This window comes from Xiphophorus hellerii, chromosome 23 (assembly GCF_003331165.1).
Source record: "Xiphophorus hellerii strain 12219 chromosome 23, Xiphophorus_hellerii-4.1, whole genome shotgun sequence".
In the NCBI taxonomy this organism is placed as follows: domain Eukaryota; kingdom Metazoa; phylum Chordata; class Actinopteri; order Cyprinodontiformes; family Poeciliidae; genus Xiphophorus; species Xiphophorus hellerii.
In genome coordinates this window covers 4,797,907-4,812,547 of record NC_045694.1, presented here as the reverse complement: position 1 = coordinate 4,812,547, position 14,641 = coordinate 4,797,907, and the positions used below count along the sequence as shown (strand labels likewise).

General features: G+C 38.3%; 1 protein-coding gene across 2 annotated transcripts in view; it reads right to left on the bottom strand.

Annotated features, from left to right (window-relative positions):
- The window catches only part of fat4 (FAT atypical cadherin 4), a 130,172-nt gene that overhangs the window by 29,383 nt on the left and 86,148 nt on the right, over window positions 1–14,641 (bottom strand). For both annotated transcript variants that reach the window (XM_032554567.1, XM_032554566.1), the window contains exon 6: window positions 13,079–13,253. In XM_032554567.1, coding sequence (XP_032410458.1) covers window positions 13,079–13,253 — 175 coding nt within the window. The remainder of the gene's footprint in view (window positions 1–13,078; window positions 13,254–14,641) is intronic.

Below are 14,641 nucleotides of genomic sequence, written 5' to 3'. Positions count from 1 at the left end.
CATCCCTTCCAACTCTCCTCAGGAATCTGTGTGAATGCATCAATTATGAAGAGCCAAGATAAAACCATAAACAACCGGTGTGTACACAGCTGTGGAAAACATCAGCTGCTTGAAAAACTGTACTGCTGGGGGTCTGTATTAATAGGAGACAAAAAAAAAACAAAAAACATTGATACGGTGGCCACAGAAAGTCTCTTTTAAGTCTCTTCTTCTTGTGGTGGAATTTCCAAACAAAAAGAATCAGAGAAGAAGAGAGAGGAAAGAGTGGGGGGGGGGGGGGTCAGTGTGAAAGTGAAGAAATTCTGCCTTTATTATTTGGTCTGCATAGATGAATAAATATCAGAAAATAAGGGCAACATTCTTGTACTGGTTTGTAAAACTTTAGTTTAGAAGATAGAACTCAGTCTCTTTATCAGAATTGTGCCACTAGAAGATCATAAAGGGAAAACATGCTTAAAAGAAGATATCATCTTTGTTTTGAGTTAAAACTCACATGAGAGTTATGAATTTAATGCTTTGGTGCACAACTGTGAATAATTTTGCAATCTTTTCATTTTCTTTTGGATCCAAAACAATTTTGATCACTGTTTGTCCTTTGTAGTCAACGTTTGTTACATTTCACTGTTGAATTAAGACAACATGAACACAGATGAAGTTGTTTTTGTTTGTGTTATAGTCCTTACAAAGAAAATCCAAATAAGCCGGTCGGACCTCAAAGAAAACAAGAAATCAGCATCAGCTGGTAAAAGCCAGATTGAAGTATCTGTTGTATTGGTCTGGTGAATATCAATGTTGAAAAAGAAAATTGAAAAAAAACAGAAGACTTGTCAGTTAGTCAGTCAGTCCGTCCGTCCGTCCGTCCGTCTGTCTATCGCACCAGAAAATTGACTTTCTTAACAACAAACAAAAAAATTTAAAATGAAAACATGATGTGGATACATGGCAAGATATTTTGGTATTGAATGATGGCCATTGAAGTGTAATATGCTAATTATTTCCAATGAGCTTGAGACAATGTTGTTAAAAATTAAATAAGAGGAAACTGATGTCATATCTTGAATCATTTTCAGGTCCATTAGTGGTGATTATATGTTGCATTGATTTCAAGAATAGGATTTTTCCCCTGAAAAAATATGTTTGTGACAAAGGGAGGGCTGCTTTAGTGAGAGCAATCATTGGGTTTTGTCCTGTGGCCTATCAACCTCTGTTTGAAAAATTTCTGTTCAAACAAAATTTCAACACAACCTTATTGTAATAAAAGTACAGCAAAAAAATAATGTAGAATAAAGCAATAGGGATTGATATACAAAACTCAGTAATAGCTGTTAAAAAAAGCTCCCGGGCAAAATCAAAGAAAATCTACTGCAAGTGCTATGGCTGCTGTTAAGTTGTATACACTAACTCTGACTTCCCGGTGGGCAGAAAGCAAAAGGAAACTTTCCCAACGAATGTCAACAAAACTTAAGATTATCATTGGGTTTGGAGACCCCCGGAGTCTCTTTCAGGAAGGGAAAGGGGATTCCTCAGAAAATGGGATTTGAGGTAGTTTACTGGAACCTCGCATAACAGCCTGGCTTTATGATAATAAACAGAAATTTGACCTGAAGCTTGTAATGCATCCAGGGTTTTCTGGTCAGAACAGAAGTGGCTAACATGCGCATTGAGAATAAACACAGCTGAATTCCAGAAGCAAAACAAATGACACAAACAGAGCGATCAGTAAACAGTCTTCATCCCAAAAAGAGAACCAGAAACCATACCACACTAATCTTAAGTGACTCATCACCACAGCGAGTCATCTATCTAAGACTTTTCTGACTTTTTAAGATTGCCATGTTTATAACCATCCAAACTCAATGTTGAAATCGAAGTGATTATGCAATTCCTACAAGGGTTCACGGGTTCTAGAATTTAGCTTGCAAAGCAAATATTATGAAATCATTGCCAATTTATACAGTGAAACCTGGCTGCTAAATTAGTGAAAGTAATTATCTGCACAAGTATAATATTGTGTAGTTCAAAATAAATAATAGCAGAACACCTGCTGACACAAAAGTACTTGAATAAATGTGGTCAGCAGGGTTAGTTGATTAATATAACATGTTAATGTTTGCACATTTCTATGCAGGTTTTTCTAACAACAAATCTATTCCAGCCCTAAACTGAAGCCAGTGCATGCTTAGGATCAAAACTTTCTGTTTTTACTGGTGAAAAACACTCAAACATGTTAAAAAGAAATTAAATATTTCAGCTGAGACCAGAGCTAGCGATGGCTTTACAGGGATCAAAAACCAGATCAAATGAGCTCCATGTCGGAAGTTAGTTTCATTCCTGAATTCCTTATACACAAAAAGTAAGATTAGCAAAGGAAAAACAATGATTTTATTATTACTTCTCTTGTTGAGAATATTGAACTGGATGTTGGAACTGAATTTGTAAACTGAGTTGCCAGTTCTATATATAAATAAGATATTTCTTTTACCATCACCAGCCAGTGTTTGTAAATCACACCTAATCGAGTTTGCAGCGTTGTTATAAATTCAGTGAGGTCATTTAATATAACTATCCGTTTGTTTCTAAATGCTGCTTAAATCAGTACGTGCTGCTTATGAATTCAGGTAAAAGACCAAACATGTTGGTCTGTTATGTTCATTCACAACACACCAGTTCTTGATTGAAACACCACTTGCATAATGAATATTTAATACATGATATATGTGATACTAAGGCACTGGTCAAACTAAAGCATAATATTTGGCAACACAAATGTTTTCCTCATGATCTGAGGTCTGTATAACATAAAAAGCATCTTTGGAAACTCTAAAAATGGACTTTTTTAAATGTTTGAGATTTTGGTAAACGGAAGTTGGGAATTTGAGTATGAATGCTATTGTTGATTAACAATAGCATTGCTTGACATAAACAATTATCCACTTTAATGTTTTGTCCCTACATCAATTTTATTTTGAAAGCAGATTTGAAAAAAAAAAAGCTGAAAAGAAAATTGAAAATAACGTCATAATAGGCGTCAGTTCCAGGACAGCTTCTTCAGCAACATGAGTCATCATTAGGCTGGTCGCCATGGCAACAGATTAGAGCACCTCCTCCTCAGTTGATCCTCCTTACCGAGGAGCAATCCAAGTCAGCAAAGTGTCTGTATCACTTTAAATTAAATTAATCCAGGCAAAGTGTGTGTGACAGTCAACAAGCGGCTAATACGGCTGTTGATCAGAGGCGGTGTGTGCAGGCTGCTGGAACGGCCGGGCCGATAAGTGGCTCGGGGTGCTATAAGTGGCTTTGTCTACAAAAGCCATTAGCTCCAGCAGAGGGACTGAGAGCATGGAGAAAATATTTGGTTTTGATATGAAGCCAGCTGCTGTATTTTTCTGAACTGTAGCTGCCTTCTGCCACACAGAGAGCGCTGTGGCTGCATTTCAATACTATTGTTTCCATACTGAGGACGGAAGCCGGCTACAAGGCTAGGCCTCTGCTTGTGGGTGTGTGTGTGTGTGGGCGTGTGCGTGCGTGTGTGTGTGTGTGCACCCTCCTTCCCGGCGTTTCACTTTTGTGCAGGATGTGATGTCACAACCTGTTTACTTCCTCGGGAAAATCAACAACCTCCGTCGTTCAGAACTTTTGACCTTTACCTCAGTCCCCTGAACTCATCACAGAGACTCCAGTTAATCTTTAGAAAGCACAAAACAGACACCTCACTCTCATAGCAAAAAGCTAAACTATGCTCAAATTATCCCTTTGACACTCTTCTGACCCCAGTGCTTTGGTTAGAAACCAGCCATGAAGGAGAGTTTTTCCAATCTTGGTGCATCAACTCGCCAAGCGTCATGCGTCTCCATGTGGCTTTATGACGCGTCTTCTTAGCCTCCTGACGCTTCCACATATCACATTTCACCTGGCAGCTGTTGCTTTAGCCTCTCCAATCCTCCTTGTCCAAGTGCAAATAGTTCAGATATATCTGCTTACATTGCGTGGGACGACAGATTTAGTCGAGGAATACTATATCTTGGCAGGTACGCGAAAGGCATGTAAATGTCAGTTGTTTCAAGCAGTTAAAGTTAAGGTGGTACATTTTTGTGATTTATGGGACAGCGGCTGCTAAATAACAGGGACAACATTGCAACTAAGAATGTTGTTGAAAGTTTCCGTTTCTTAATTTTATTTTACTTTTTACAAAGATCTGAATCGGCTAAAAAAAAAAAAAAAGAAAAGCAATCCTGGAGCATTTTCTTCATGAACAAACTTTACCCCCGTCCCCTTCTTCTTTTTATGGAGGCAGTGACTCAACGGGAGAGGAATGCGCTCCAAGAGTGCAAAGAAACGTCAGCATCTCCTCCAGATTTACTGGAATTGAGCAAAGCTTGAGGAATACTGTCAGGATAAATGAGAGATAACTGCAGCTGAGGAGGGTGTCACACCTCAAGCACGGTAGGGATAGGGCACCAAAATATGTCCATATCTGGCAGTGTATAAACTGGACGGTGGTTGCAGAATAAATGACATCATTTAGCCTGGAAAAAGAGCTATTGGAAATTTGCAGACGGAAGTCAGCTGCCTACCGGTGACAGCCATTCACTGTGGTTAGGCAAGTATGTTTCCATTGGCAAATCCAGTCCCCAGACTCTTTATTCCTTCCCCTTTAACTTGTTTTAATTATTGTACCTGAGGATATTTAATAAAATATCTTCCATATAAATAATCTCCATGAATAAAATCAATTTAGCAAAATGTCAATCAACGCTTTTATAATCCTAACTTGTGGTTACAGATCGAGCAGTCAACCTCTGAAGTTTGTACTGAGATGATAATCTTATTTCAGAGGTTAATCCCAGGTCAGTAAATTGCCACAATCTTAGTGTGATGGTGATTACACCCCATCATCACTGCTTTTACCTTGAGCCAAGAACTTAAAAACACCCTGATTAAGACAAAAGTATCCAGTCTATCTGAATTTCTACATGACAGATTAAGATGTGGATAGGAAGGGGCCCTTGTGGGACAAATGCTCCAAATCCATCTGATGTAATACAACTTGGACATGCTGAAGGTCTAGAGGGGCAGGCGTCTAACAGAACCAAAATAATAGACTTTCATTTACAGCTAGGGCTGAATGACAGTCAATCTGGTAAATACATAAGAGAAACCATCTACACCCTTGAGCGATAGTCTTATAGCAAGATGGTGATATGCAAATTTTCTTAATTAATTGACGCTCTTCAAGAGGGACCAACTATATAAAAAAAGGTGTGACAGCAGTTTTATGGTTAGGAGCATAATTGTGTGTGTTAGAAAAATGTCAAGACAGATTGGGAAAGACCTTACAGAAGCAAGTGTTGCTGTTAATCATCCTGGGGAGGTTTTTTAAGGTAATTGTCATCATTTCCAGCAGAAAGAGAGAAATTACTCAAAACTGGAGCACATTTAGGATGTTGGCTTGTCCCAGAAAAATGACAGAAGTTAGACAATGCTCAGAGAAACTGCAAAAACCCAAAACCAACTTTCCTATTTGTTGGTTCATTCATATAGCAAATCTAAAATATTCGACAGAAAATTCAGCTTGGGAAGCTGAATTACCTATGAGCAATGCTACTTGATATGGTATTAGCTGTTGTTTGCAAAAAAGTCCGTCGTGAATTTAGATTTTCCTTGGTGCTAATCCCCAAGAATGGAGAGAAGGAAGTCTGTAGATATTAGCCTCTGCTTTGGTGCTAAGACAGTTTCCACTGAGTCTATTAACGCATACTAAGGTATATTTGGTTGGCTGAACAATTAAAATAGCTCATTATACATGTTTTAAGACAGAGTCTCAAATAATCATGGATTTCAGCCACACCTAAGCCCCATGAATACCAGGTGTCCACTCTATAAGGAAACTGCTACTTCAAGCAACTGTTGTTTCTTAAAGTGATTCAACCAGCCATTGAACCAGGATGTGTTGTTAAATTTTCTTAGCATCACAGATCTGATGTGGTATGAATGCTAAATTGCTGTGATAACTCTGTCTCTGTGACTTTTCTCCTGAGAAAGATATCTGACTGATCGTACTCAGATAAACGTTTGATCCTATGAGCCAAAATTACAGAGAGGGATAAGGTAAATAGATGCTGGCGTCAGAGAATCTCCAATCATGCGAGGAGACCTGATCTATAAGGGACCTCAAAGCAACGTAAGAGTCCCTCCCTGCTTTAATTCAATTTAGAGAAACAATTACAAGCAGGACATTTCTTACACTGTCCATGAAGCAACAACTTAATTCAATCTGGGAAAACTTGTTTGCTAATACTTCACTGCAGCAGCATATATCTAAGATCTCTTCTCCAGTGAAGAAAATGGCAGAACCAAGAATAACCTCAACTTCCAGAATAACAAACCGAGACCAAAGGAGAGCAGCTGACCATCTGTTACCTCCTCTTCCACTGAAATGATCCACAGACAGTTTCCTCTGTAAGCCTCTCAACCCAGAAACCATTGTCTAGCATAAACATATGGCAGGGTCTAAGCACCTTATCAGTGTACATTACCACTGGGCAAATCACATTAACCTCCAACAAGGTGATGTGTCCGTACTTCCAGAGCCAGAGGGGGTACAGAGACATGTGTTAATAACAACTAATCTCTGTGTTTTCTGACTGCTGCAGCTGCCATGATTGTGGATGGCGCTGTGAGAGCTCCGCAGGGGGTCGATCTGCAGCAAACAGCAGCAGCACCCACCTCCTGGGAAAGACCTCTAGTTACCCTGAGTCTCTTAGTTTAAGCTGTGTTGAGAAGCAAGTTTGAGTGTCTGTGCTGGCACAAGAGATAATCTCCTCCTTTAATAAATGAGTGACTGATGCTTGATCAAAAATAGAAATACGCTAAGCTTCACACAGGAAGGGTAAAGCTGTGGTGTCCAAACAAGCTGAATTCATTAAACCTGGAAGTGCAGGACAGGTTGACTGAGGGAAGACGGATGAATGTGGGAATTTATGAGACAGCCCATCTGTAGCCTGAAGCTTAAGGCTAAACGGTTAATTACGCTTTATGGACTACGGCTAGATTGTGCTCTGAAGGGACGACGTAAATAAAACACATCATTACTTGGAGAAAGGGAGAGAATCGGGTGCCAACGAGGGAAAATTGACATTTTTTGCCTCTGAGAACCTGTTGCTTTGCGACAAAGCTCTTTTTAATGCAGCCCTCATGAAGAGCCATGAAAGGCCTCGTGGAGCTGAGTGCAGGGTGCGAGCTGTCCCACTGCACAGTTTGCCAAACAGAGTAAACAGAGGTTTTCTCACAGTTAACAAGCAAAACAGTGAAAGGGATATCTCAGAAGAGTTTCCAAAGCTTCGCACTAGCACAAAAGAGCTGAATATTTACATTAATACTGCGTACTGAACTTTTTCACAATTTGTCACGTTGCATACAAAAAGTTCATTTTATTTTATTACGATTTAATATGACAGATCACAACACAAAGCAATACAAAATTTTAAAAATCTTGAAAGTTTGAATTTATATTTAGCCCACTAAGGATGCATTCACACCAGTCCTGTTCAATCCGCTTTAGTCAAACTCTAGTTTGTTTGGGGAGGTGTGAAAGCACAATCAAACTTTGATGCAGACCAAAAAGCAAACGGGTCTGTCTACAAACCCAGGTCTCAGTTTGGTTGAAGTGAACTCTGGTTTGATTTGAATGCAGATGTGAATGCCAAGCAGACCGGAGGCCGCTCCAAAAACAGGAAGTGGTCTAAAGCACAGGGCATTCTGGGTAAATACAATCAAAACAAACTCGCATTTCTCTTGCAAGTGATAGACTTGCAAGAGAAATAACTTGTGGTCTTTTGATAAAAGAAAAATCCTACAACTACTAAACTCTCACACTACATTTTATGAAGAAGAAAGATGCGTTTAGTGTCTTTTTCAGAGATTTTTGTGCCTTTTCCTCCAGTGGTTCTTATGCAGCGTCAACACAGGTGATGAGTAAACAGCTGAAAATGTAACAGATGTTGTAATTTTGGTCCCTAATTGCACCAGGTCTGCTGGATTACCAGGTGTGAAAATACCCTTACTTTCTACTTGACAATTATATACAGCTCTCTGTGAGTCTATCACATAAAATCCCAATTAAATGCTTTGAAATCTGTGGTTGAAGGGGTATGAACACTTTTGTAAGGCACTGCTTGACAATTTTAGAAGCATCAATCAAATAAACTGTGAAGCCAGAATAAAGCTTTACTGTACAGCCTAGTGGTTATTTATAGTGTTGTGTCTGAATGCTTTCGCATAATTTCTTCCACATATGCAACTAAAAGGGTTTCCGTGGTTTGCACACATGCAGAAAAACAGGTCATTTTTTTTCATATTTTAGGGCCTGGTGGGAACTTTTGTCATTTTATTGCTTTGCAGCTTTTATTTGCTGTGTTGTTGAATATTTGACAATCCCAAAAAATGCAGCATTGTTCCCTGTGGACCCAAACCAGCAGGTCATAACCAGCATAAGACGTGGAAAACTCATGCTGGCAGTGTAGGTCACTCATAACACGACTCTATAATGTTCATACATGGACCGCATAAAGATGGATTGAGACCATGGAACACTGTTTAAAGTCATACATGTTTAAACTCATGCACTCAAAAAGAAAGCAAGTTATTTTCTGACAAACTTGCCTCTAGAAACTAGAACTAATAAACATCATTACTGCATAAATTTTGCCAGGCTGAAGCACTAATCATCCAAGCTACACCACTATTTTAATACCCCACCACCAACACCACTAGTGCTTGCAAAGCTATTTTCAAAAACATTCCAATCCAGCAATTGTTAAAGGCTGGAAAAGAGAAAACAGACGATAGGAAAAAGCCCTCCGAGGCCACATTGTTACTGCAAAGCTTTTTAAGAGCTGATCCAGAATGTTACTGCTCTGTTAAAGTTCATTTCAGGAACCTGATATTTTCTTTGGCTTACTCTTCATGTTGCCACTAGGCTGCAACTGCCTGAAACCTGCAGAAATGGACTCCATTAATGATTTATTATCGTGAATGTTGGATGATTTTACGCTATCAGTGTTTGTTCTTCGTTTGTTTTATTTGCTACGTGTGTGTTCAAACTTGATTTCAGCCTGGAGAATGACAGATTTCTGGTCATTTAATCAAGATTGGAAAGTTTGTAGGTTGCAGATTCATGGCAGCCCATAAAGAAAACAAAAGATCTTGTTTTTAAACAGAAAAGGTAATTAAAATTCTTTATCTCCTAAGCAGTCTCTTAGGCTTCTAAAACATCTCTTCACCCGGCATCAATAGGCCATGGACGAACATGGAGTTACTGGTGTAGAATTACATTTGAAATCATTTTTTAAAATTCAGTAAAAACCTATTTATGGGACACTATACTATGAAAAAAAATTATTTAAGAAGGACAATGTACAATATATATTTAAATGGGAATGGTCATCTTTATTTATTCTATCACACAGGTAGGATAGGTTATTATTGCCAATAGTACTAGTTTTTACTTGGGATTTTTGTATATTATTGTAAATTAAATGCACTGACATTTTTTTAATCTCTTGTAAAGCATCTTTAAGTGCCCTAAAATATGTTTATATAAGTTTGATGTATTATAATTGTTTTATTAACAAGCTTGCTCCAGCGTATGCAGGTGACTGTTAGTACAACACCAAGATGGAAAGTTATTATCAATGACCTTAGAGATGTAACCGTTGCTTCCAATCAGTCTTGAAAGGTTTTTTCCAAACCTTTGGACTAGAAGAATTTTAAAAGTGGAAAACATTAGGACACCTCGGCTTTGTAGATTTTGCAGCTAAACGGAACTGGGAACCTTGCATTGACTGAGTCAACTATAAACATTTCCTGCAGACCAAAGTATTTTGAAGTCAAATGTGAGGCGACCTGAGCAACAACCGAAGGTTTTTTCATCATTTTCATCAAGAGGGTGTACTTTTCACCATGATTGCACTAAACTGCATTGTTGTACAAGTTTAAAAAGTACACAAACACTCAGAGATATTTCTGACTGATTCAAACCCAAGCAAAAACATGTACAACTATACAGACAATCATTCATCATGCTCCTGAGACCTTTGAATCTGTTTTAAGAATTTACAAAACAAACTGAAAATGACGGGAACGAATCGATGGAACACCAAACTTCCATCATGATTTGAGATGTCAGGATCTAAGATAGATGACCCAAAGTGCTTCAGTTCGGATAAACCTTTACACTAAAGAGACAATTACATGTAAGGAATGCCTGCATGACCCAAAACATCATCTAAACATCATTGACGTTGCCTGGATTTTAAGCACTTTTTAACAATGTCCATATGAAATCAATTCATAGTCAAAAATATGACCATTTGCAGTAACTCTTACACTGTTAACTTGATACCCTATTTTCTTTAGCAATAGGGTCTAATTCAGGTTATAAAGCATACACTTAACATTTAAACAAAAAACAGTGGGCAATATGTATTGGTTTAAAAAACATAGCAGAGTAACAGCATAATTGTGTTAGCTGAGAAACCTCCATTTGTGTAACAATATGTTTTCTATAACAGGAGATGTTTAGTTAAAGCCATTACAACAAGACTGCTTGAGAAAAGCAATTCACTCTGTTGGAGAGCTCATTGCTTCACATTCCTCCAAAGTTGTGCATTACTCAGCAGTGGCTTAAAAAATCTGATTTGCCTGCAGCTGATCCCAGATGTTGGCTGAGCTGCAAGATCAGTCAGGGACAATGCAAGCTCTCTGTGTGTCTGCAGATGCACTAAACTCATAAATGCAGCGAAACAAATTTCCCTAAATGAGGACAATGGAGCAATAAAAGTAACTTAATGAGACGGAAAACACCTTTGAGGGGAACGGACCAGTTTTAATAGTTATGGTGCTTTTGCAAAACAGTTGCCACTATATTACTCAGTTCTTCATATGCAGTGGTTAATGTCTCTACAGATTCTTCAAAATTTCTTGGTCAATATTTCCCTATATTCTTTGTATAAATAATTTACTGCAGTAAATGTCTTAAAAACAGTAAATTTTTACAGTCAGTAAAAACTAACTGTAAAGATGTATGGATGTATGGATGGATGTATGGATGGATGGATGGATGGATGGATGGATGGATGGATGGATGGATGGATGGATGGACGACATTCTGGACAGAAGGGCAGATGACATTGATGGACGTAGACGGACAAATGTACAAAAAGATGCAAAATGACAGACAGAAATGGACACATTGAAGGACACTTTTCTTGACACCTTTAATCAAAAACTAGCGGAAAAAGTCTCACCGACTGGAGTGACTTGTACGGAAAAAATTCAGTCACTTATCATATTGGCATTGGGACTGGGAATAAGTCCTGGAACATTTTTTCCACATTTTATTTTAACATTTTTCCCTCACTGATTTACACCTGGAAAATAAATAAATTTTCATACTTTACTAATTTTTCTGACTGTTGAAGAACTTTATTCACTAATTTCATGACAACTGAGCTGCTGCTGAAGATAGATGGAGCTAAAACTCTGTTCATGCTGCATTAATGAGATTACCTTCAAAGGAGGTTGCCTCAGAGGAGAATTCACTGAAGCCCAAAAGTGAAGGGACAAAGTCGTTAAAAAAGATGAAGATTTATTTAAAATTCAAACACAGTTGTAAGTTGGAGTCGTTTATCTCTTTGTCAAGTTGAAGTGTTTGTTGTGCGCTGTGGTTCCAGCTCAGCCTCTGCTTTCAGACAGCACCAAAGACGACAGCACTTCATCTTCCTGACAGACAGCAAGAGCCTTTTTTTCTTACAAAATACATTTTGTAGAAACCAAAGCCACTCTGACAAAGGCTGAAAGTCTTCTGAAACACGCGGGGACAACCAGGGACTTCAACACGAATGTCTGCGGTTCAGAGTGGGTCACGGAAGACAGAGCACTTGGAGACATGTCTGCTTTGTCCACCTTGGAAATTTCCTGCCAGATAGCGCCTGGGAGAACCATTTCCCCTGGTCGTCTGCGCCCAGGCCTCAAATATGTGAGAAAATGCTGCTGGGTGATTCAGCCTGCACTGTGATTATGGGCTTTTTGATATTTTGATATTCTACCCCCAAATCCCTCTTTTTGCCTCAACATTGTGCTTCAGTATCCTGTCAAAATATTTTGGAAATGTTGTCAGGGCTCTAAATATGGCGTCCCCGCGAAGAGTACAAAACGGGATCGAATCATAATTAGTATGTTGGCTTGTTGGGCAACTCCTCTAAACACCATATGAAGCAATACCAATAATATGTCTTCATTATGGTATAAAATGGTCCTTTTGCTGCGTTTAATATGAAAAAATGCTCACATTTAAATCATATTTAAATTACCTAAACTATTAGAAATGCATGAAATATTACATCTTTCTCCACATGCAGCAGCATCATTGCATGCAACATAGTCCCACATCTCACCAAAGTCTGTGAACAGTCAAAAATATACAGCTTTATGCACGGTCACATGGCCGGACCAGGAATGAAACAGAACCACCCTCAGACCATGACAACTCTGCCAGAGAGGCTCGGGGAAACGTATACTTAAGTGGAATACCATGTGATTTGGCTACAACGGGGATATGCATGTAGTTCTTTAACTGCACATTAACTGGCCTCCGTGCAATAACAAGTTAACCTTTTATCTGGCTATAACAAGCTCCACCACCATATCCAAATAAACACAGGATGCTATTCAATTGAAGCTGCTGAAAGGACTTCTGTGGAACAAGACAAAATAAAAGACACCCACTATTTTGCAAGCTAAAAACTCCAAAAAATGTTTATGTTATCATGTCACACAAAAAGATCAGTGTGCACACTCTGAACATAAAAATTATGTTTGTTGACACTGGTGTTCATGGAAATCTCCTGCTTCAGCATCATTTTGCAAACTGATGGCCAAAAATCATTTAATGTTGAAATAAGGCAGAAAGTGTTGCAGAACTCAGACCTCTCGAGCAGAACAGATTATGCAAGATACTGTGGCTGATTTAAAACATGTAAGGATATGTCTGATGAGCTATGTTCAGCCGCAGTCGTACCTGAGTCAGTGGCAGTAATAAGCAGGGTGTATTTCCCTCGAGTTTCCCGATCCAGAGTCTGGGTAACACTGAGCTGTCCACTGGATGACAGGGTGAACGCTCCCTCATCGTTCCCGCCGCTGAGCATGTAGCTCAACTGTCCATTGGCTCCTTGATCATCATCTCTGGCAACAACCTGAAAATAAGATTATTGTACTACAAATTTAATAAAAATCAGAAATTTCTGTCATCATTAAATTGAAGTTCTAATAATTATTGGTCACATTCAAAATCCAGACAATGAATTTTAATATTTTTTTCTGTAAAATCTCAATTTTTAAGGTAATGTAGAAATTAAATGCACACTTTCAACAATAGATGAATAAATATGAACAAATTACTTGTCTTCCTCACATTCTGAAAGACGCTAAATGAAAAAAAGTTAAATCAACCTGATTTATTTGAAGTGAATGTTTGGTTTTCTGGTGTGGGGTTGTTTGTAGTAGCTGTGAGCAGTCAATGCCTAACCTGCAGTAGACAGAGTAACATGAGGAGTGTTTCCACTAATTAAAGTTTGGAGATAATACTTTAAACTGAAATCACTGCCTGGAATTTATTGTAGGTAAAAAACTTATTGCTGATAACTACTCATTGATTCCAACTGGAAAAAGATGCCTTGACCTTGAAAGGCACGAATAACCATAATATCTATATATTATATATGGTATAATTACTAGTATCCCTAGTAAAGAGGTGTTAAATGCCTGAGAATAAACTCTTTCTCCTTTTTAGCTCACTACATGTTTTCTAGAGGATTTTAAACTCGGCACTAAGATGGTCATAAAAGGAGGGGGATTTAATGTCTGGTGACCCATTTCTGTGTTGATTTGCCTGTTTATTTTTCATCACTGTTCTTGTAAAAGACCCTATGTCGACCCATTTTTCTTGTATTTTTACGCAAAATTTCTGGTATTAAAAATAAATCCATGATGATATGCAAACTAACAAGGTTCCAAGAGGCTTTGGGAGAGAAACTCGCCTAGTGCATCGTTAATGAGGGTGTGTTTTACAATTTTATCTATTAGTTCAAACCAAATCCATCTCAAGGGTTTGGTGCTTGAAAAGCCAAACAAACATTTTTAGCATCAAAAGTAAGCTCCCTTCTATTTTCTACTGGCAACATCTGGATTTTTATCCCATAGAATTGAAGGATGCATTTTAGAAAAGCTTACATTGCATAATAAATGTAATCCAGCTGATGTTACTGCAAGAACATTCAAATTTATTTTAAGGCTTTTTACACAACTTTACCAAGGGTGGCAATAATTATGGTGTATGTTGTAAAACCAACCTTCCAACTGGGGATAGTCCAGTTTAACCACTGTCCTCTCTAAATCATTCTAGTAAAACAGATGGGGGTAATTACCAGCAGTGGCACCATGGAGGTAATTGTTGAGGCAAGGAAGATCATTACTTATTCATTTTGTCTAATCAGACTTTCTCAGAGAATCCACAAAAAGGAAAACCAGAGAGTTGGTAAGTAGGGTTTCCCTACGTTAGGCTGCAAATATATTTTTCATTTCA